Source organism: Xenopus laevis, chromosome 1S (assembly GCF_017654675.1).
Source record: "Xenopus laevis strain J_2021 chromosome 1S, Xenopus_laevis_v10.1, whole genome shotgun sequence".
NCBI classification, from domain to species: Eukaryota; Metazoa; Chordata; class Amphibia; order Anura; family Pipidae; genus Xenopus; species Xenopus laevis.
Window position 1 is genome coordinate 147,114,809 of NC_054372.1, and position 24,145 is coordinate 147,138,953.

Below are 24,145 nucleotides of genomic sequence, written 5' to 3' on the forward strand. Positions count from 1 at the left end.
CACACCATACAGTACTTCAGGTCTTCAAAACCCATTGTCCTCCCAGTGAACCTGGTCTTAAAATAAAGTTACCCAAAGTTTCCATGCGTGAAAGGTCTCTAAATAATTGTTATTTAATGAATTTAATATAAATATAGCACTGCACTTTATATTTATACTTGAGCTTTAAGGTAATTGAATAAGGCCACAAGCTGGCCCATCTTGTGACTACTGTTATTTGAGTGATTAAGCGGGGGTACTTTTTTCTTTCCATTTATACAAATTTTACTGAATTAATCTGATCTAGGTCAGACCTCTGCATTAATACAAGGATAAGAATTGTTTTACTATACAAGGGAATAACTGGTGTGTTTGAAACATGAATAAAATGTCACGTGGGATATTCTTAGCATAAAGCATGAAGCCTTGTGTTGATATATTGTATGTGAACATTAGCTATAGAAATTTTGTGAACACACATTTATGGGAATTCACTCACCTACATTATATTTTTAAGTGATAAAACAGTGTGTTACCAGAAACCACTTTAAACGAATTAAAAGTAGCTAAAATCAATATAGCTGTTATCAGCACGAATAAACAATTGCAGGCATCAGGCATCCCTAGTGTGGGGAATTAGCATAGATTTACTTTACTTTATCACTGTCATTATTTCATGTTTACAGATACAATACGCACTGCTGCCAGACCTCAATTCGGGTTTTTTAAATGTATTTCATTAAAAAAAACACATTTGCAATATTTGTAATATTTTTGACAAACTGATTGATATCTGACAGATGTTTCTCATTTACAAGAAAAACTTCTGCCTTGAACATTTTAAAAGTAAAATCTATTTCAGGTCTATTAATAAGCATTGAAAGTATCATTACTTAAAGTTAAAAATACTTAAAGTTAAAAATAAGAAAGCATGTTTTCAGTTTGCCAAAAGCATTGAAAGTATCATTATTATCATTACTTAAAGTTAAAGATAAGAAGGCATGTTTTGAGTTTGCTAAAAGGCATGTGGGCGACTCCCCAAATGTATGGAGGAAGGTGCTCTGGTCAGATGAGACTAAAATGTAACTTTTTGGTCACCAAGGAAAATGCTATGTCTGGCGCAAACCCAACACATCCCATCACCCCAAGAACACCATCCCCATAGTGAAACATGGTGGTGGCAGCTGTGGGGATGTTTTTCAGCAGCAGGGACTGGGAAACTGGTCCGAGTCGAGGGAAAGATGGTACTAAATACAGGGATATTCTTGAGCAAAACCTGTGTTAGTCTGCCTGTGATTTGAGACTGGGACAGAGGTTCACCTTTCAGCAGGACAATGACCCAAAACACACTGCTAAAGCAACACGCCAGTGGTTTAAGGGGGAACATTTAAATGTGTTGGAATGGCCTAGTCAAAGTCCAGAACTCAATCCAATTGAGAATCTGTGGTCAGACGTGAAGATTGCTGTTCTCAAGCGATAACCATCCAACATAAAGGAGCTGGAGCAGTTTTGCCTTGAGGAATGGGCAAACATCCCAGTGGCAAGATGTGGCAAACTCATAGAGACTGATCCAAAGTGACTTGCAGCAGTAATTGCTAGTGATGGGCGTCAGTTTTTTTTTTACGCCGGCATCCGTTTTTTTTGCAAAAATGCATAGGCGTCCGCCAGCCAGCGTCCATTTTTTTTACGCAGACGAATTTTCGCCAGCGAATTTTTACGGCTGTTTCGTGAATTCCCCGCGAAATTTGTGCCTGGCAAATAAATTCACCCATCACTAGTAATTGCTGTAAAATGTGGCTCTGCAAAGATTTGCGTGAAATTCGCAAAACGGTGAAAAATGACGTTTTTTTACGCCGGCATCTGTTTTTTTTTTCGAAAATACACTGGCGTCCTTTTTTTTGACACCGGCGAATTTTCGCAGCCGTTTGGCAAATTTATTTGCCGGCGGCGAACTACGCAAATTCCCAACAAATTCGCGCCTGGTGAATAAATTCGCCCATCACTAGTAATTGCCATAAAATGTGTCTCAAAGTACTCACTTTAGGGGGATGAACAGTTTTGCAAGCTGAAGATTTCTGTTATTTTGTCCTATTTGTTGTTTGCTTCACAATTAAAAAAAAAAAACATCTTCAAAGTTGTAGGCATGTTCTGTAAATGAAATGGTGCAAACTCTCAAACAATCCATTTTAATTCCAGGTTGTGAGGCAACAAAACTGACAAGGGGGGTGAAGACTTTTGCAAGGCACTGTAACTGCAATTGCAGTCATAAATGACTCCTATGAACATGTTTGTAAATTACCTTCATTTAAATGTAAAAATGCATCTTTTTTTGGCTATTTTGCCTGAGCCCAAAGATCGGTTCAGAGATGTGTGCATAATATGGATGGGCCTGGATGGTTCATCCAAGAATCTATAACAATATGCATTGTAAAATCCAAGTGTTGGAGACTGTACTGTCTTTAAATTCCATTTCGATGATTTGTAGCATCTCCCATTATTTAGGTTTAGTAGTTGAATGTATTGCTTTCTTGTTAATAGGTTCAAAATTAAAAGCTGTCAGACTAAGATTTAGTTGACAGAAGTGGCATGGATCATTGCTTAAGAGAGTATGTCTTTACACAAGTATGGTCAATATTAGGTTATACATTTAGTTCTGGTTTACAAATCCATTTTAGGGCCAGTTTTACACAAAACACTATCCATAATGAGAAATACAGTGTTCCAGAGCAGCAAGCAAGCTTTTCCAGTAAGTGGACCTTAACAACTTAGCTGGGGAACATATTATTCAGCAAATGATTTGTCTAAAGCAATTAAATGACAAATGAAATACACTGGAAATATGACCATTACTGTGTTAGCAGGTGTTTGGGAACTCCATAAGCAGTAACATTCCAAGATATTTCTCTGGTGTCGTATTCATTAATATGCTGCAGAGTCTTGCAGGAATCTATTTAATCTTTAATCTATCTTCTGAGAGCATTAAAACACAAGGTTTTTTTTAATTAAACAGTATATTTGTACAGATTAAGATGTACAGGTATTGGATCCGTTATCCGGAAACCTATTATCCAGAATTCTCAGAATTACTAAAGGCCATCTCCCATAGACTCCATTTTATCCAAATAATTCAATTTTTTAAAAACGATTTCCTTTCTCTCTGAATTAATAAAACCTTGTACTTGATAACTGAAATGTAATGTTTACATGATTTTCTAGTAGACACAGTATGAGGATCCAAATTACGGAAAGATCCGTTATCTGGAAAACACTAGGTCCCAAGCATTCTGCATAACAGGTTCCTTACCTGTATATCTTTATCTTTTTCTGTTCAAAAAAGGCTATTCTAGGAAACATATTGATACCCCATTTATATAAAAAAACAAGGTTCATTTGTGTCAAAATACTGTATCTAACTGCCATAAATAACAGCACTTGGATAATAACGTTTTTAAACTACAAGGAAGAGCACATTAAATAAAAAAAATATATATAGTGTAGTAAGTTTTAAAATTACTTTATATATACAAGTTTGTGTGAAGTATGGCAAATAAAATCCTCTTAAAGTGCCTTGTCCATTTGTATCTCATTTGTAACTCATTGGTGTGCGTTAGCCTACTCACCAGCTATAGACCAGTATCCAGCAGAATGAAAATGAATGATGATGCATGTAATGCATAATGCATATAATACTGCAGTCGATCTTCAGATGCCTCAGCTGTATGAGAATGTTTCAGTGCTCTACAGGTTGGACATAAAATATATAAACCGGTATATAGTACAGCACGTTTTATTAAATGAAGAAAACACCAACAAATGACTTTTTACAAATATCCAATATAGGAACAGCACGTAGAAGATGAATCAGTCCAATTGGATTAGAACTGTATTGGACTGTAATGCTGTTCCTATATTTTACAATTGGAAAAGGACAAATCCTATTCACTTCTACATAACCTCGACAGTTGGCGACATTTTGTAGTAGTGTTTTCAGACACACATTCTGCAAAATCCAACCTTTTCTAAGTGACACCTTCCTGATCCAAGTGAAGGTATTTAAACTAAGCCTCAGAATAGGAATAAAGCTCCTACTTGATTTCAAGGGGCAACATACATGTCCTGGATCAACTTGATATTAGTTACTTTCAGAAGTGTTGCCTTTCAGGCATTAAATGGATTGGTGAATGCGATTATTTGAACTTGGAATAGAAAGCAGTACCTGTTTATGTGGATGTGTGTTTTAGGCGATTGAATTAAAATGTCTAGGAAAAACATTATAAAATGTATTTAAAACAAATATTTTTGTTGGCCTGTAGTACTAATGTTGAGGTGGAGCTTTTCTTTAAACGATGTTGATAATAGGAATTGCAAGTAACTACATGTGGCATAGTTAGCATTACTGCCTTGAAACTGCAGAGAACTTTCTAATTATGTATTTTTGTCATACATAAAGTTACTTAATAGAAACGTTTGAAAAAGACATGCATAGTTGCAGCTGAATTAAAACACATCCATGGAACTCAATCTTATGCTCAAATCATTCCAGCAGGACTTTTCCCCCAAAGCTGTCTCCAGTTTAAAATAGTAAAAATATTAATGTCAGCACCCTGTATATACTCACATGCTAACAAGTGTTTCAGATCTTTTTTGAAACTATCTAATACTTATTCCACTGTGAATATGGGACTTGAAGTCCTTCTGTTTTCTATAGTGAGTGGTGCACAGATTCTCTGAAAAACAGAAGACTTCAAGTACAAAATCGATTATTTAACAATGGAGCAATGCTTGTCCCTACAGCACAGATTTACAGGTTTATTTTAATCAGGTATTTCAGTTTAAAAATAAAACTTTTGGTCCCTTTTTAATTCGTAATGATCACATCCCAATGTAAACAACTCCAGCTTTTTGCAGGATTTATATAAGATTAATAGTAGCTTACACAAAATAAAGATAGAAGGTGCACACTCTAAAATTAAACTACAGGGTGCTAAATCCATAGGTGACTCCCCATGAGGGTCTCCATATGTATTACAAATATCAAAATAATGGATAGCACACCCGATTTGAAAATGCAATAAATTTATTACAAAAAAGAAAAAGAAAATTATACAAAAATAATGTACAAAAAAATTAAACAATAAAGTGAGCCCAACGCGTTTCGACCTTAAAGGAAAACTATACCCCCAAAATGAATACTTAAGCAACAGATAGTTTATATCAAATTGAATGACATATTAAAGAATCTTACCAAACTGGAATATATATTTCCATAAATATTGCCCTTTTACATCTCTTGCCTTGAACCACCATTTCGTGACTCTATCTGTGCTGCCTCAGAGATCACCTGACCAGAAATACTACAACTCTAACTGTAACAGGAAGAAGTGAGGAAGCAAAAGGCAGAACTCTGTCTGTTAATTGGCTCATGTGACCTTACATGTGGTTTGTATGTGTGCACAGTGAATCCTACGATCCCAGGGGGCGACCCTTATTTTTTAAAATGGCAATTTTCTATTTATGATTACCCAATGGCACATACTACTAAAAAAGTATATTATTATGATAATGGTTCATTTACATGAAGCAGGGTTTTACACATGAGCTGTTTTATGCAATATCTTTTAATAGAGACCTACATTGTTTGGGGGGTATAGTTTTCCTTTAAGTGTCTTCCTCAGGGGCACAAAAATAAACAAAACCGTTCTGCCTTTTTGATTTTTGTTTACTTACAACATCCCATTAGACAACTTTCTTAACATAAGTTAAAATACCATAGTATAGTGTGATTGTAACAGAAAAATAAATCATTGCCAGAATTGCATGCTATTATATGAAATGGCATTTTGTGCAAAAGCCCCTAAACAAAGTAGACATGTATTTGAACAGTGTATTTAACATGGGCAGTAATGTCGGTTATCCTGACCTGGCCTGTACTACATTCACTTTCATCTGATTTATTAAGAATGTTTTTAGACATTTTCTATAGGAACTTTCAATAGCAACTTGCTTTTCCAAAGTATTCGATGCTGGAATCAAACCCAGGACCCCAATACTGTAATAAGAAAGCAGTGCTGACCATTGTACCACTACTTCTAGCTATTCCTTTCTCTGACTTTAATTATTCCTGCATTGCCAGCAGTTCCAGCAGTTACCAGGTAGATCAGAGTTCAGGAAAGTGGTTTGTTTTGTATGATGGCTATTCCATATTCACATTGTTTCCATTATCTACACTTGTTTTAACCTCTGCCAAAGAAGGAGGTGCCTGCGATTCCATTACAGCATGTGGTTTGTTTCTGCTTATTTTTGCATTTGCCTGGATCATGGCTTATATGTTTGCCTAAGCGGATAGTAAGCATACCCTTTCAAAAATAAAAATCTCCTGAAAGTGTAAGGTGGAAAATACTGGAACAGGTAAAATAGCATATCTGGCATATCCCCTGTAACACACATGTGGTGTATAATTTAAACCAGGAGTGGGTATATATTATTATTGTTTTGACATTGTCCTATGCATGTGATCCCTCATTGAGTCCCATTGCCTTCTAGTGAATTTTACCCATGTTAATTGCTGATGTTCTATTCCTAGTCCTAGTTTTATAAAAACTATACATTATGAGAAATAACAATAAGAACAAATATATTGCTACACGTGGTGACAAAATATTCAATATCTCTTAGGAATTACACCATGGGGCTACAAAACTTGTGATGATATAAAGACTGTAGGTTTTATAGCCCCTCTGTTAAAAGACACAGGGGCAAATTCACTAAGATTCGTAGTTGTGCCAGATGTAGCTTCGCCGCACTTCGCCACACTTCGCCAGGCGTAGTTTCGCCAGCGCTCCGCAAATTCACTAAAATCCGAAGTTGCGCTCAGGGGTAGAGTAAGGTTGCTAAGTTGTGCTAGCGTTGATTCACTACGCGAATGGTTAATTTGCATTCGGCGCCAAATTCAAATTTCAATGGAGGAATACGTACAATCACTACAAATGCCTGGGAAACCTTCAAAACATCAAATAAAATTTTTATTTTGCCCTACACATGTGCCCACTGTATAGTTAAGTTGCCATGAGTTAGGAAATGTAGGGGAGAAGGAGGGGAGCCCCAAAAAAACTTTTGATCTTTTTCAGCCTATCACCCATAATATAGAAAAAATGCCAGCGTTTTTTGGGACTTAGAAATAATTTGAACGTTTTTTGAAGCAATCCCTATCTACTCTATTGCGCTTCGACTGGTCTGAGGTGGCGATGGAAGTCTAGCGTAAAAGGTAGCGTTCAGTACAATGCGTGTGTTAGTGAATTTGCGTAGTTACGTCCGACAGGCGTAAGGGTACGAAGTAACACTAGCGAATTTACGACATCGTTCGTTAGTGAATTTGCGAAGTAACGAAAATGACCAACGCTAGCGAATTGATGCATAGTGAATTTGCCCCACAGGTGGAAATTTGCAATTATAGGTGCCCATAACAGCAATTAGTATTTAACAGCTTACTACAAAAGAAAATGAAGTCAAAGCCCTGACTGGTTGCTACAGTATGTGTGACTGCATTGCGCAATTTAGTATCTATGTTAGTAAGTAAACCTTATAGTTTGTAAATAGCGTTTTGTCTCTCTGATGTTCTTCATTTCTATATTTTATAGTTAATAAAAACCTTGTTCCAATTGAAATCATTGATATATTTCTTATTTTGTTGACAGTGACAGAAAGTCGTGGGATAGTGGACAGCATACAGAGGTTTACTTTGCTTCCAACATACCTTCCAGTGAGCTATACCATTCAACACAGTGATGTTTCCTTCTCCCTTAAAGAAGCAAACCAGGACATCATGAGGAATACTACTTTGCAATCCAGAGTTGAGTCGTTCCTTGTTTATAAGGCAAAGAAACAACCAGTAATCAATGTCAACTATGGACCATTTGTTATAGAACAACCAGTACCACCAGATATACTTTTGATGCATGGCCATTTTGAATCTATGGAGAAATTTACTTTTAATTGGAAAATTAAAGCCTATATCCTAAATGAAAAAGTTTATGCTGCCAAACCCAAAGTTCAGATTTTGTTTTACATTGTGGGAAGAGATTGGGATGACTACAGCACCACAGAAAAACTTCCTTGTGTAAAGGCATTTGCTTTTCGTGAGACAAGAGAAGTAAAGGGGATCTGCAAATTAACTGGGGATTTAGGGTTGTGCATGGTGGAGTTGGAGCTTTTGTCTAGCTGGTTTGACCCACCAACCGTGATGGTTGGTCACAGAAGGATGTCAGAACAGCCAGAGGGAAGCAAAGTAGAATTATACTATGCCCTTCACCCAAGTAATGAAAAGGGAGAATGTATCAAAGAAGATAAAAGGAAAAGTGGTATTCAGCCACAACAGATTTACATGGATGACACTGGGCCACCACTGCAGAGGATTGGAAGTGTTTACCTCTATCAGTCCCACAACAACCATTCTTTCTATGAAATACAATTGGATGGTAATATAGTGATCCGTTCCTTATTTCGGAGTGTAAGGAAAGGTGACATTTTAACATTCTTTGTGTTCATTTTCAAAAACTCAACTCAAATGAAGTTCAAATTAAGGTAAGATCCGCTTACATTTTGCTGGAAAAAAAACGCATTATAAACTAATGTTGTTCTTCCAGAAATTCAGTTTAACATTAATGGACCGACAGTGTTAGCTGTAATGAAGCTTACTGTTATAATACATTGTGCTAATTGATTCAATGTTCTGTAATTAACATTTGAACATGGCGCTCATTTATGATATTAGTATCATAAAAGATGGTTCATTAGTGTATATAAAAATAAAGGTAGAAAGATATTAAGCGCTCACACAGAGGCCCATTTACTAAGGGTCGAATATCGAGGGTTAATTAGCCTTCGATATTCGACCATCAAAGTAAAATCCTTTGACTTCGAATATCGAAGTAGAAGGATTTACCGCAAACACTTCGATGGAACGATCAAAGGAAAAATCGTTCTATCGAACTATTAAATCCTTCGAATCGATGGATTTTAATTCATCGATGGAACAATTTTCCTTCGATCAGGAATTGCTTAGAAATCTTATGGGGAATGTCCTCATAGGCTAACATTGGTGCTCGGTAGGTTTTAAGTGGCGAAGTAGGTAGTCAAAGTTTTTTTTAAAGAGACAGTACTTCGACTATCAGTGGTCGAATAATCAAATGATTTTTAGTTTGAATCGAAGTCGTAGTCGAAGGTCGAAGTAGCCTATTCCATGGTCGAAGTACCCCCCAAAAAAACTTCGAAATTCGAAGTTTTTTTACTTCGAATCCTTCACTCATACATAGTAACATAGTAAGTAAGGTTGAAAAAAGACACATGTCCATCGAGTTCAACCTTTTTTTAATTTTTTTTTTATTTTTTTATTATCAACTACCTATCTGCCAGTTGATCCAGAGGAAGCAGAAAAAAACCCATCTGAAGCCTCTCCAATTTGCCTCAGAGGGGAAAAAAATCCTTCCTGACTCCAAAATGGCAATTGGACTAGTCCCTGGATCAACTTGTACTATGAGCAATTTCCCATAACCCTGTATTCCCTCACTTGCTAAAAAGCCATCCAAGCCCTTCTTAAAGCTATCTAATGTATCAGCCTGTACAACTGATTCAGGGAGAGAATTCCACATCTTCACAGCTCTCACTGTAAAAAAACCCCTTCCGAATATTTAGGCGGAACCTCTTTTCTTCTAATCGGAATGGGTGACCTTGTGTCAGCTGGAAAGACCTACTGGTAAATAAAGGATTAGAGAGATTATTATATGATCCCCTTATATATTTATACATAGTTATCATATCTCCCCTTAAGCGCCTCTTCTCCAGTGTGAACATCCCCAATTTGGCCAGTATTTCCTCATAGCTAAGATTTTCAATACCTTTTACCAGCTTAGTTGCCCTTCTCTGTACCCTCTCTAATACAATAATGTCCTGTTTGAGTGATGGAGACCAAAACTGTACGGCATATTCCAGATGGGGCCTTACAAGTGCTCTATACAGTGGAAGAATGATCCCCTCCTCCCGTGACTCTATGCCCCTTTTAATACAGCTCAAGACCTTATTTGCCCTTGATGCTGCCGACTGGCATTGCTTGCTACAGCCAAGTTTATCATCTACAAGGACTCCAAGGTCCTTTTCCATAATGGATTGGCCTAGTGCAGTCCCATTAAGGGTATAAGTGGCTTGGATATTTTTACATCCCAGGTGCATGACTTTACATTTATCAACATTGAATCTCATTTGCCACTTAGCTGCCCAGATTGCCAGTTTGTCAAGATCATTTTGCAAGGATGCCACATCCTGGATGGAATTAATTGGGCTGGATAGTTTTGTGTCATCTGCAAACACTGATACATTACTTACAATACCCTCCCCTAAGTCATTAATGAACAAGTTAAATAAAAGTGGACCCAATACTGAGCCCTGGGGGACCCCACTAAGAACCTTACTCCAAGTAGAGAATGTCCCATTAACAACCACCCTCTGTACCCGATCCTGTAGCCAGTTTCCTATCCACGTGCAAACAACTTCATTAAGCCCAACAGACCTTAGTTTAGAAAGCTTAGCATCTTGATGCTTAGTAAATGTGCCCCCTAGTGTTAAATTAATTTCTGGACTCAGTAAATTCAGATCTGTGCTACTAAATGCTTGCTTGAAGAACTCTTATTCCTACTATGTATGTTATATTAAATTTGTCAAATAATATGAAATGTCGGTACATTAAATGAAAGCATAGCTACTCTTGTCTATTAATGAGAAAGTGTATGGAAATGCTGGTATGTGTTAAGGCTCTTAATATTTTTCAGTGGGTCTTTTGTTGGATAACTTGACCTTATGTCACCCAACTAATTGTATTTTTTGAATAAATGTTAAAGCAAAGCTTTTGTTTAAGATTTCTTTTGTAAGAGCTATTGCAACTTTCCGTTGCATCCATTAATAACAAGTATGAAAATGATTACTGAAATTGCCATAGAATAGTTCAAGTGTTTACGGATATATCTGTTAAAATCTTAATTCAAAAAGCTAATTCAAAATCCATAATAATAACTTCCACAAAGCTTGACATTCAATTTGGAAGCAGCTGAGATAACCAGATTAATGTTAATAATTGATTTATATGAACTGTATTTAGGTATAGTCACTTGTTCTAGTTGCATAAGGGAATATGTTTAATTGTACCTGCTTTCAGTTAGGATTGTAGCTGCTTATATAGCAGAAAATTAGGAATAATCACCGGCCCTTATCTAAATGACTAATGATTGCTTTAAAGCCTGGGGAAATAAGAAAGGGGAAGCTGTACTATAATCACAGGCTTTTCTTGTGTAAACAAATCATCAAGATGCTGGGCTGTAAAGCAAAAGAACAAATGACTACTGACTCTTTTTCATGCGACACTGAGCTAGAAACACATCAATGGATTACAATAGATAGACCCAGGTATGCACTTACAAAAGTCCTTCTAACTCCTTCACAACAAAAGATATGAATATTTTTCCAGTGCTATTCTTTCTCTAAACGATACACATTTATTTCTAGAAACATTTCAGGGTTTTCTTCCTTTGTTGGTATCATAACATTGTATTCTATAAGGTTGGCTATGAGTTAATAAATTGTTTGTACCTACAACAGGATCTTGGATATTTTCCATCTCTTAAACCAAGATCTAGATAAGTGTATTTCAGTTTGTATATAATGCAACAACTTGAAGCTGATAGCAGTTACTTTTTGTTAGAATGTGAATGACCTTTATAAAAAAATTCTGCTCAGGAGATATACATCTACCCCCGAGTGTAAGGGCCTAGCGGCTCTTGCAAGGTAAAATCCAAACCAAAGAGGAAGCCCAATTTGTGATATCTGAATAGTTAAAGATGGGTCTGGTTGTGTTCAAGGAAAAAGGTCAGAACAGGCAGCAAGTAGTAAAGTCAGGAGGCAAAGTAAGAAGGTTAGGATCCAGGAAACAATCAGTAGCTGAACCTATATTCAGGCATTGAACCCAGATCCTGGGTGTCAATTATTTACAAATTTGGCACCAAACCATGGTGCTGTGACCATGGCATGATGATGTTATTGCCACAACTCATATGACGCATGGGTGGCGCCATCTTGGCTGCCGTGCCAAAGAAGACGGGATCGCTATCGCACGCTCCTCACATTAAGACCACTAGGTTTTCAGTATGCATGCCCTTCGAAAGAATAAGACAGCAGGTTTTTTTCACTTGTTAGAAATGTGTTTGTATACTGATTACCTATACAATTGAACTGTTGTCGTTGATATATATTCCGTCATCTTCCACATTTTCCATTCTCACTGAAGCTTACTCTACAGTATGTGTGTTGTCCGTTCATCTTCTTTCCAGAAGTGCTAAACCTTTTAGTTCAGTTCTGATCCTTCCTTGGTATTATTGGTTTATATATATATATATATATATATATATATATATATATATATATATATATATATATATATATATATATATATATATATATATATATATTTATATATATATATATATATATATATATATATTTCTCTTTATTTCTCTTTGATATTGTCATCCTTAGATTTCTCTAGCTTCTATGAGCCTTAACCTTCAGTTTAAGGCTGGTGTCACCTATAACATTACTTCTGATGCTGTTGGAGGAGTTGAACTTGATGGACTTTGTCTTTTTTAAACCCAATTTAACTATGTGAAAATTTAACTATGTAAGACAGTGTTTTTAGGCCAAAAATTAATTTACCTTCAGGGTAATGTGGTTTGCATTAAAGTGATTGGGAAGTGACACCGTTTCACAGTTTTCTTTGTTACTATCCATAATAAAATATTTGATAATCACCTTTTATGTAGCTTGCAAGAGATGTGACCTAGGAGCCAAAAGGGAAATTGTCTAATGTAAAGGTAAGCACAACCAGCAAAATGGAAATTTTACAAGTTTAGTTTCAACCAAAGCAACAATTCTATAGTTTGTACCAAGTAATATCAAACTAAATCTCTGTACTGAGCATACATTTCCATGGATGCAGTCCCTTTCCCTTCCAAGAAGTCTCTCATTATCTTGTTTAGGGAAGTAAAGAGTCAGCCCCCTGACAAGGCTAGGAATTGGACCCAATAAAGTATAAGTTGCAAGGGGTTGTGGGGGATGAAGTGCAGCAAGGGATTGGTTAGAGGGTGATAGAGGGAATTAAGTGGGCAGAGCATTAAGGGTCTTGAACAATTACGGTATTAGGTTAAGGACAACCGAGAAGGAGTAAATTAATAGTTGCAGCCACATGGAAGGGAAGTAGGGGCATGGAACCAGGGGACAGGAGTTGTGGCAGAAGTTGTGTAGGTATGAGGCTAGGGGTTGTGGAGATTACCAGCTGTTTAAAAGGGAGGGTCAAAGACAAGGAGACTAGCCTCAAGACTTTCCATTTGATGGATAGCAGAGGAGCTTCATAAGTGCAGCCTTCACTGGCTAGTGGTGGAGAATAAGCTGGATAGTTATTTTAATGTTATTATGTTGGAAAATGTAAAGTTACATGAATAATTTGGCTGCAGCCTTTTTAATACAAATTGATTGTGTCTGGCTGTGTTTAGTAAAGTGGGTGACAATGGTTGGGGTAAAGGGGCCAAGACTTGAAGCTGCCCATGTCATGGCACTTCTCATGGTGTTACACTCCACATGTGGCGCTCATCTGTTGCCACGGGACAAACCTGAGCCACTCCACAGCTGTATGGGGAGTTTTTCATGATTTCTTAAACCCAGAGGCTGTTAAAAGTCCAAATAAAAAAGTATTCTATTTCAAACCTGCTGAAGTCATGTAGAAGTCAATGGCAGATGTCCCATTTACTACTGGAAGATATCATGATCTGCGTTGGGTTTTGTACAATAAATTGATTAATTCGTGGTATTTGGGCATCAAATCTGTATTTTTCCCACACCAGATAATTTTTAGTAAATTTATTGGTAAATATAGTAAAAATGTGCACGGGAGTTCGGTCAAAGTGGTTTTAATAAAATAGTGAGAAATTTCATATTTTAGTAAATAAGACCCCATAGTATCTGTAAATCTTCAAGCACTCATTTAGCACACTGTCACTTTAAGAGTTATTTCTTACTCCAGAATCACATCTAGTCCTGTATTGTGCATCTACAGATGAGTTTAGCACTTGCAGGCATGCTGTGTGACAAACAGTCCCTTCAGACACTCTGGTGGGGATCCCCCAGCAGATGGTTATTCCTCCGGGCACAGAAGCCTGTTCTGAAGAATCGCTTTTGGTTGAACTTTCCAGCAATCTGGGCCAATGTGCAACTACCTGATCTCCGTAACCTTATATCTTCTCCTCCTGACTTCCTCTGTCAGTTTCCAGTTTATACTTCCTTCTGATGACTTCAAGTTGCCTCAAAACTTCATGCAGCCCCAAGATTAGTATTAATTTTGTTGCTAGGCTGCTGCTAACAACTAGGGTTGTTAAAGGAACAGTAACATCAAAAAATAAAAGTGTTTTAAAGTAATACAAATATAATGCAGTGTTGCCCTGCGCTGGTAAAACTGCTGTGTTTGCTTCAGAAACGCTACTTTTGTTTACATAAATAAGCTGCTGTGTAGCAATGGGGGCAGTCATTCAAAGGAGAAATGGCTCAGGTTACACAGCAGATAGCAGATAAACTCTGTAGAACATAACGGTATTATCTGCTATCCACTATTTAACCTGTGCTATATAGCTTTTTTTCAATTTCTGCAATTGGTACATAGCAGCTTGTTTATATGAACTATATTTTACCAGTGCAGGGCAACAATACATGATATTTTCATTACTTTAAAATACTTTCATTTTTTGGTGTTACTGTTCATTTAAACCCTTGGTGTCATAAGTCCACACATAATACATGACCACCCTGCCCCCCAACATCATCCATCCAGCCCCCTGCCAGCAGGAAGCAACTTGACAACAAACATGCCAGCTACCATAAGAAGACAGAGGCTCAGTGCCTGCTCCATTGCAGGAGACTGCTGCAGGAGGGTGAGAATGCAGGGGCCCAGCACTACCTCAAGAGCGTTCTCTGGTACACAAGGCAAAACTGCAGGGTAAACCCTTTGTAAATTTTAACTACAGAGTGCAATTTTTTGGGGCACTGCCCTAACTGCCTACAGGTGCTCTCAGTGCTCCATTTTGCTCCCCTTAGTGTGCTAGTGCTTTTGTCTATCCTTTAATAAATAATAAATAAGCTCTATTGTTGAACTTACAGTTCTGTAAAGGAACAGTTCAGTATAAAAATAAAAACTAGGTAAATAGATAGGCTGTGCAAAATAAAAAATGTTTCTAATACAGTTAGCTAGGCAAAAATGTAATGTATAAAGGCTGGAGTGACTGGATGTCTAACATAACCAAACAGAACCCCCCTTCCTGCTTTTCAACCCTCGACCCCAAATCGGTTACGTCACGTGACTCACTTAACCTTGTGTATTATAATAAATAAAGTACCCTGTTTTATAAAATATGGGGATATTTAAAGTCACCTTAGGGGGTTTCATGACTTTTATATCCTTATATTTTATAATAGTATTTTATTCACTATATATATATATACTGTATTTGCATTGCTTTAATTAAAGTTCAATACCTCAAGTCTAAAGGAGTGGCCTTTTCTATGGCAAACAGCTTCCCAGCTATCTGTCTGTAATGTCCTCTAATGTACTTATAAAGACTAATCATGTCCCCTCGCAAGTGTCTTTTCTCCAGAGAAAACAAGCCCAACCTTGACAGTCTACCCTCATAGTTTCAATCCTCCATCCCTTTTTACCAGTTTAGTTGCACTTAGTCTCTGCACTCTCTCCAGCTCATTTATATCCCTCTTAAGGACTGGAGCATGTACATAAAAGGTTCAAATACCTAAAAGCATGCTCTGTATATGTTTGAAAAATGAACGTAAAGCTTGCATTTTTTACCCATAACAATAGCCTTTTAACAATACTTGAAATGTACTGACATAAGATAAAAAAAAATAATATATACTGGTTGTTTTTCACAGTGATACATTATGAAATTAGTCTACTAAACTTTTCTGAATACAGTCATTTTGTATACATACATATAAGAAATATAACAAAGGAAATCTGACAAAAACATGAAAAGAAAAGACATGCACAATAAGACATTAATATGCTTTTTATTCTTTAGAAAATGTATTGTCTCCTGCCGTGCATGTTACATACATTCTATTTGCTGATTGAATGCAATCTGTTTGTTGCCATGGTAATATTTTTACCTCCTTGAAATACTCTACAAACTCACTAGATCTTGATTATCGTAGGGGCCAGAGACTATATCAGCATCTCTATTGTTCCTACAGCTTCTGGAAAATGTAATTTATAAATTCATGCAGCAGGTGATCTTCAGGCCTCTAAAGAGTTTAATACTTATTATAACTTTTGTGTCGTTTTTACAGTTGAATACAGATTCCTTGAAATCAGAAAGCAAACTCAAACACTGCAGATGATAATATACCAAAATGTATATTAGGCTTATTGAATTATTGGTGATAATTTGTAATATGGAACCAGTTACTGCTAATACAGTGCTTTCAAACTTTTTCCATGTGATGATGTCAATTATCTAAAAGATGAATGTTAATATAATATCCTACAAAAACTATGTAGCCCTTTGGCTATAATACTGAACTGGAACACAACCTGCAGGCTTTTGGTTGGACAGCCCATTGTTAATAACAAAGCAATTGATTTTGCTATGTTCTCTCTATGGGGCAAATTCGCTAACCGCCAAAAATTCGCCAGTGCTGGCTTTGCGCATATTGCAACACTTCGCCAGGCGTAAATTCGCCTGGACAACGCTGATTCGCAAAGATCCGAAGTTGCACACATGATACTGAACACTGGTGAAATTACGCCAATGAAATTACGATCAGCAGTTCGAGGTTACGCTAGCGTTGGCTAATTAGCATACGGCGTGTAGTTAAAGTACAATGGACGTATATACTGCAGCAAATACATTACACTACACAAGGCCAGGGAACCTTAATAAAATTATATAAAGTTGTTATAATGCACTACACATGTGTCCACAGTATAGTTTAGGTGCCATATTTTAGCAAATTTACGGGAGAAGGAGGGTACCCCAAAAAAAAAATTACAATCTTTTTCATTCTATCACCCCTTAAATAGGAAAAAACGCCAGCATTTTTTGGGACTTTTTTTGAGGAACTCCAACCTACTCTATTGCACTTTGCCTTCGCACCGAAGGCAAGTCTGGCGATAGAGGTAACGGTCAGTAAAAACTTACAGTATTTGCGTAGTAATGCTCTTTCGCCAGACCGAAAATTCGCCTGGTGTTAGAGTGTGAAGTTGCGCCAGAGTCTATCTCCTTGGAGAAATTACACCAGCTACCGTTAGTAAATCGGCGAAGTGGCAAAATTACGTCACGCTGGCGTACGCCACTTTGCCCTTTAGTAAATTTCCCCCTATGTTCTAATGACTTGCAAAGTGAAACACAATAAACCAGCCACTGGCCAGTGGATTTTATACCCTTGTTTCAGCTCGTCAAAGTTATTGCACATTTGTGATATGCATTGGGCTCTTAATGAATGTGGTAAAGCCTTATGTGATGATTTCAGTAAGCTCATCAAGATGATTCCTCATTAAAGTCGCATATGCAGGACATTTTGGGTCTAACGTCTTGATAATATCACTGAAACAAATTTGCCTTTGGATAATGTACAAACCGATGGATGATTGTGATTCTTCTGCTGTTTATTTCAGTGTAAATTATCTAGGCTCTCCTGGATCAAACTTTCATCAAGAAATATGCATTTAGCAATTCGGTTCCTTTAATCCTACCATCTCGCTGAAAATGATTATGACTGGAAATGTCATAACTAGAAAATCCTTGTACGGAAAAAAACATCAATTTATATGATATATTTATCTATAAAAAAGTGTATATCCAAAATAGTAATGTTTGGTGACTTTGCTAGAGGAATTGGCAAATTGTAATGAATATTTTATTTTATTATAGAATGAAAGATTTGATTTTGTCACCTAGTTATACTTTTTAAACTTAGTCTGCTGTAAACAAATAGTTTAAACTTAGTCTGCTGAAACAAATAGTTTATTGTGTGTGAACAAGATATTTATTGCACAATATATGCATCCAAGTTTATATAAATAGTATTGGAACTCCTTTTTGACTTCCTGTGTCCAAATGTTCAACTTTGTGTGCATAATTATTATTTCCTCAGAGATCATTTCAACTACTGTAATACCCATCAAATCACATGTGGAATTACAGGATTTGCTGTATGTTGTGTAGGTAAAATTGGGAATATTTGTCCCATTCTCTGTTTAACTCTTATGGATATTATATATTATATTATAAATTTGATATTTGATGCCAGTGTTATTAATAGGAAAGGAAAATACAAATATAGAAAGGCTGTTATTTTTTTTAGTCTACTCTGGGTTGTTTCTGTGCAAGTGAGGGGAGGAAGAGGAGTCCCCACCCTGTAGGGTAAAAGGAAGGAAGTCCTGCTGATGGACAGGAAGTGCTGTAGAAAGATGAAAGCAGAGAGTAGTGCTTCTGTAAAGTACATCTTTCAGTGCATGTGTAAAGGCCATATGGCAATCCTGAGGTATAAAAGCGCACTCTTTTCTGGGTGTGAAGGGATCACTGGTCAGGCTTTGAAGATCAACCTGTGCTTTTTTCAGGACACAGAAACCCAAATGGTGTTCTTTTCAGAACTATGAAGCACCTAACACTTCAGCAGAGTTTCCAAGCAGATCAGAGATCAAATATGCTATACAGAATGCCTGTGTGAAGTTGCACTTGGCTGACAGACTATATGCATAAATCAACCTCTCCATCTTTTCTAAAAGTTGTTATTGTGGTGCAGAGAACTTCCTGGAAACACATCATAGTTTGTCCTGACCCTGGTTGGGGTACTTCAATCTATAGATACACCCACTCTCTTATGTAGCGGACACACATGACTCCTGTAGTGCCAGGGATATATTTTTATGAAGGGTGCAGTTCTGGCCAACTAAGTCAACGCTTGATGGTCCACACATAGAATAGCAGTATAATGTAGTTTCTGTGCTTCAGAGCACACTTCTGTATACTCTTCAGCCTCCAGTTTGGAAGACCTGCTGGGGAAAATGTAAATTACAAATAAAATACAATGTGCTTATCTGATTGTTTGTATATAAGCTGAAAGTTTGAATTAGGAATTCCATATTTTTGGGCCCAGGGTCTGATAGACATCCATGGTTGTATGGTTTCAGAAACACACTCTCTGGCTTGAAAGAAAGATGTCTGCGTTATGGGTAGAGAAGTGGTAGAGTAATACATAGGGTTAAAATAAGACAAAGGAATTGACCTTTTATAATAAAACAAGAAAAAACAGTAGTACAATATGTTCTCCAGCAATAAGACTCGAGCAGAAAAGGACAAACATATCAATTTAGGAAGCAGTAACATCCTCATATTAGGGATGCAGAGCAGTGATGAGAGCCCACTACTTTTGTGAGCATATTTTAGCCCTATACAGAAGCTACAGCAATGTATTCCACAAATGTGACAGAGAAACAGCAGCACATTGAATGCATGGCACATAACACTAGATAAAAGGATACCTAAAGTAGTACTTAAGGTAAGAGGTGCATAGACAGACAAAAATACATGGATTGCATAAAAATGTCTCTCAAGATATAAAAGGCAACAAAAATATCAATGATAGTGAAAAGAAAATCCAGACTTGTATGCAAGAACATATTATATGTTACAGGACAGAAACAATCTGTACTATCTACCTAGTATTTAATATTAATAAGTGGTGTAACTACCAAGCGTTCAGGGGTTGCAATTGCACCCAGACCTGCACCCCCTTCTATCAAAGGCTTCATGGCAACAGTTTGGGGGAGGCTTTTTATGTTTCAGCATGACAATGCCCCCATGCACCAAGTAAGGTCCATACAGGATTTGTATTGACAAACTGAAATGACTGAAATGGAAGTGGAAGGACTTAACTAGCAAGCACCTAGCTTTGACCTCAACCCAACAAAAATATTTTTAAGTTAAACACCAAACCCCAATGTTTGATGATTTACTTGAATTAAAGTTAGATTCTTTGGGGAAAGTTCATTAATCCAACACCTTAAGTTATGCGTTACCTTATCAGGTACAGATTTAGGATCCATTTAGTATCAGTATGTATGGCTCACCAAATAAATCAGAAAACAAACAGGGTATTTAAGATTGTCATAGGATAATGGAATAGAAGTTACAAATATGAACAATTGTAATCAGATTTGTAAACTGCAAACCAAACAAGGTCAGCTCCCGAAGTCAAAAGAGAAAGAAAGACAAGCCTGAATTATGAGTTTTCTCAGACTCTATGTGGGTTATTTATTAAGCTCTGAATTTTTTCTAAAGGGGAAAATACAATGGAACCTATAGATCTTAATTTTCACATTTTATGCTGGAAATATTTGTCAGAGAACTCAGTAACACTAAAAGGCTTGATGACTGCAACATTTTGTTGCCACCCATAGGTACTAGAGATACACTGATACAGTTACAATAGATGCTCTCTATATGTAAATATCTAATGAGGATTGTGAGATTTCACGGCCGAGGCGGCATTTGCATCTTTGTGTGTGTTTTAAATGATGGGTTATAAGCATTGTCTTATATTCATTTGCATGCAGGGGCAATTCTAGCCATTATTTCGTCATTTGCATGCAGGAGCGATTCTAGCCATTATTTCGCCTGAGGCGGCTTTCTTTTGCCGCCCCTCCCCACGGCACTCACCTTTAGAGCGCCGGAGAGGGCAGGGGCAGTCCATGTCGCTTAGTGCAGAGAGCGCAATTGCAAAGAAAATTGGAAAGGCGGCACTCCGATTAAAAAGAAAAAGGTGGTTTATTGCAACAGGCCACAGACTGACATTGCCTGACGCATTTTTGGAGCAACTGCCTTAATCATAGGCTATGATTAAGGGTGTTGCTCCCGAAACGCGTCAGGCAATGTCAGTCTGTGACCTGTTGCAATAAACCACCTTTTTCTTTTTAATCGGAGTGCCGCCTTTCCAATTTTTTTTTTGCAAGATGGGTAAATGACACCAAGGGAGTTGACCACCAACCTAACATCACTACATGTCAGTGGTTTCCACCCTGTGCAATGAGGGGCTAAGCCTCAGTCAGTTCGGATGGGATTTGGGTAGAATGCTTATTTGTTTTGCTAAAATGCTGAGCGCAGTTAGTTTGGAGGTTAACAATTATTATGGGGAATATTCATCAAGGGTCGAATTTCGATTTTGAAAAACTTCAAAATTCTAATTCAAAAAGACCAACCGAAATTCAGTCAAAGTTTTTTTTGGCCGAATAGGTCCGTATTTGGCCGAATTTGAATCGTACGAATCAAAGTAATAGCGCATTTGATCGAATTCAAATCAAAGTTTTTCCCCAAAAAAAATTTGATATCCACCATTTGACTCCAAATAGATTCTAGGAGGTCCCCCATAGGCTAAACAGCAATTTGGCAGGTTTAAGATGGCGAATGATCGAAGTCCAATTTTTAAAGAGACAGTACATGAAAAATTTTGATATTAGATTTTTCGTTTTTTTTCAAATTCAAATCGAATTTGGACTATTTCCTAGTCGAGGTATACAAAAATAGCTTGAAATTTTAATTTTTTTCATTTAAATTTTGTGAGATTTGTTAAATCCCAATGGTGTTAAAAGTCCAAATAAAAAAGTACTCCAACTCTGCCGAGTTCATGTAGAAGTCAACGGTAGGTGTTTACAATTGGAAGATATCCTGATCTGCGCTGGGTTTCATTCAATAATTTGACGATTTTGTGGTTTTCATGTGATAAACTGAAAAAAAAGTTACAGTTTTCGGAACCAAAAAAAATGTACAATTCAGATTTTTTTTCAAGTATTTTCCTACTCAAGAAATTAATTGGGGTCTCCACCCAAAACAGTTTGAGATCAAAGACAATAAGATGCTTATTCCCAATTTTTGTCAAATAAAATGTTTTCAGTGGTTTCACAACTTTTGTAAATGCAACTGCTACTGAAAGCAGTCTGTTGAAAGTGCAACACAAATACTGCTTTCAACAGTAATGACATTACAAAATACATTTAAAACCAGTTTATTAATGCAGTTTATTTTGTAATTAGAATTATATTGTTTTATTGTGCAAGAAAGTGTTTCTGGGTAGAGATCCCTTTAATATTGAGGAATAAACACAGTGAACAAAAGGACAGTCTCATTAAGTTCCACTCTTAGCTCACACTGCTAATTAAAGAGGATGAAGAACAACAAAGGCAAATTCTGCTTCTTCACCAAAAGTCAGCATCCACCTTTGGAAACCATCAGCAGCTACTAATGAAGACTTGGAATCAGACTTTCTTATGCATCACCAAAGGCAGTTGGCTAAAGTGCATCTACCACTACATTTGCTCTGTTGGGCTGGAATTACAAACTGAACAGATGAAATGTATACCATGTGATGTAGTGAAGTGCACATGTCACAGTGAAGTACAATGCTTAATGTCCCAGAGATTAAAACCCTCTGGTCTTTTAAAGTGTGTTGAGTCCATAAACCCACTTTATCATTTTTAAGCTATGCTTATAAGTGTAATCAGTGTAAATCTCAATATCCTTTCTCCTGTGTCTGCAGGCAATAGGTTTTTGGGCAAAGGCTAAAAGGCCATTTAAATGCTGTGTGAATTACACTCAAATGAGGTGGAAAAAACTTTCCTTTCAATGCATTTAAAATATTTACACTAAAAGTTTACTAAAGAACAAAAGCAATGTCAGGGGGTGAAAAAATCCTAGACTATTCACTAACCGGAACACATTGGCACATTTATAAAGCCAACCAAGGCTGTTTATCAAATGAGCACTGGAAAGAAAAGCATTTTAGTGGCTGAAGTGTGCAGTCTTTGTGGAAAACCACTCTCTGATAATGGCAAAACACTTTCTGATTAGGCACTGGGATGTCAGGTCAAGTGTGTTCATTTTAAGATAACTTTGTCTGCTTATACACCAAAATCCTCAAGTTTTTTAAAAGCAACTGTAAAAAAGAAAGCACTTGGAGACTATGCAAAAACTTCATATATAATGGCGGATAATAGCTACTAAATAGCAAACACAGTTATATTAGTGGATTTTTTTGATTCACAGAAGAGGAAAACTGTTGTTAGAGCTCTATAAGAGGCACATGATTTTTACATATAGTACACTTTTTCATACAATTTTTCATAATTGTTTTCTATTTCCTGTCTGAAAAGAAATCTTCTTTCTTTCTTTGAATGCCTTGATTTAGCATTACAGTGATTCTCAACATAATGGTTGGTATTTAATACTGTGACTCCATTCTTCTTAAGATAGAAAGAGTATTAAATGTCAACCAAAAAAATATTTTTGCCTATTAAAATTCTAAGCAACTTTGCAATATACATTCATTACCATTTTTTATGGTTTTTAAGTTATTTGTATATGTATTGCTTTTAAAAGCAGTGTATGTCTGTCCCTTTCTATCCTCTGCCCTGGTGGCTGTGGCTTTTGAAACAATGTACCATAAGCCAAAGGATTGACAGATCTGTCTTGCAGAATGAGACATTGTTTAAAAAGTAGCAACCAAGATTATATTTACAAATAACTTTTAAAGTCGACGTGTCGTCTACACATAAAAAGCTGGATATTGGAAATCATTTGCAAATTAAACATGGAACCCACATTTTGCTATTAAAACATTAATACCTGTTGTAAAAGCGTTTAAATATCTGAGCTGTCAGTCAAATATTACCTGCCCTGCCTCTATTCCTGAGGCATATATATATTTGGAGCAGTCAATTACTTTCCCTTTCCTTTCAGCAATTCTTGGATGTCACTGCTAGTGATGGGCGAATTTATTCGCCAGGCGCGAATTCGCGGCGAATTAGAAATTCTACTTCGACCATTCACCATCTAAAACCTGCTTGGAGTCATTTGATGGACTTTGAAAAATCTAAGGTTTTTTTTGGGAAAAATTTCCATCAATCGAAAACTGACCTATTCGACCAAAAAAAACCTTCAACTTAATTTCTGTTGGTCTTTTTGAATTTGAATTTCAAAGTTTTTTCAATTCGAAATTCGACCCTTGATACAGATGC

The 24,145-nt window shown here is 36.7% G+C and overlaps 1 protein-coding gene across 1 annotated transcript in view; it reads left to right on the top strand.

The window, feature by feature from the left end:
- tmem132d.S (transmembrane protein 132D S homeolog) overlaps positions 1–24,145 on the top strand; it is a 419,848-nt gene that overhangs the window by 118,740 nt on the left and 276,963 nt on the right. Inside the window, exon 2 of the mRNA XM_041580339.1 lies at positions 7,674–8,559. Coding sequence (XP_041436273.1) covers positions 7,674–8,559 — 886 coding nt within the window. The remainder of the gene's footprint in view (positions 1–7,673; positions 8,560–24,145) is intronic.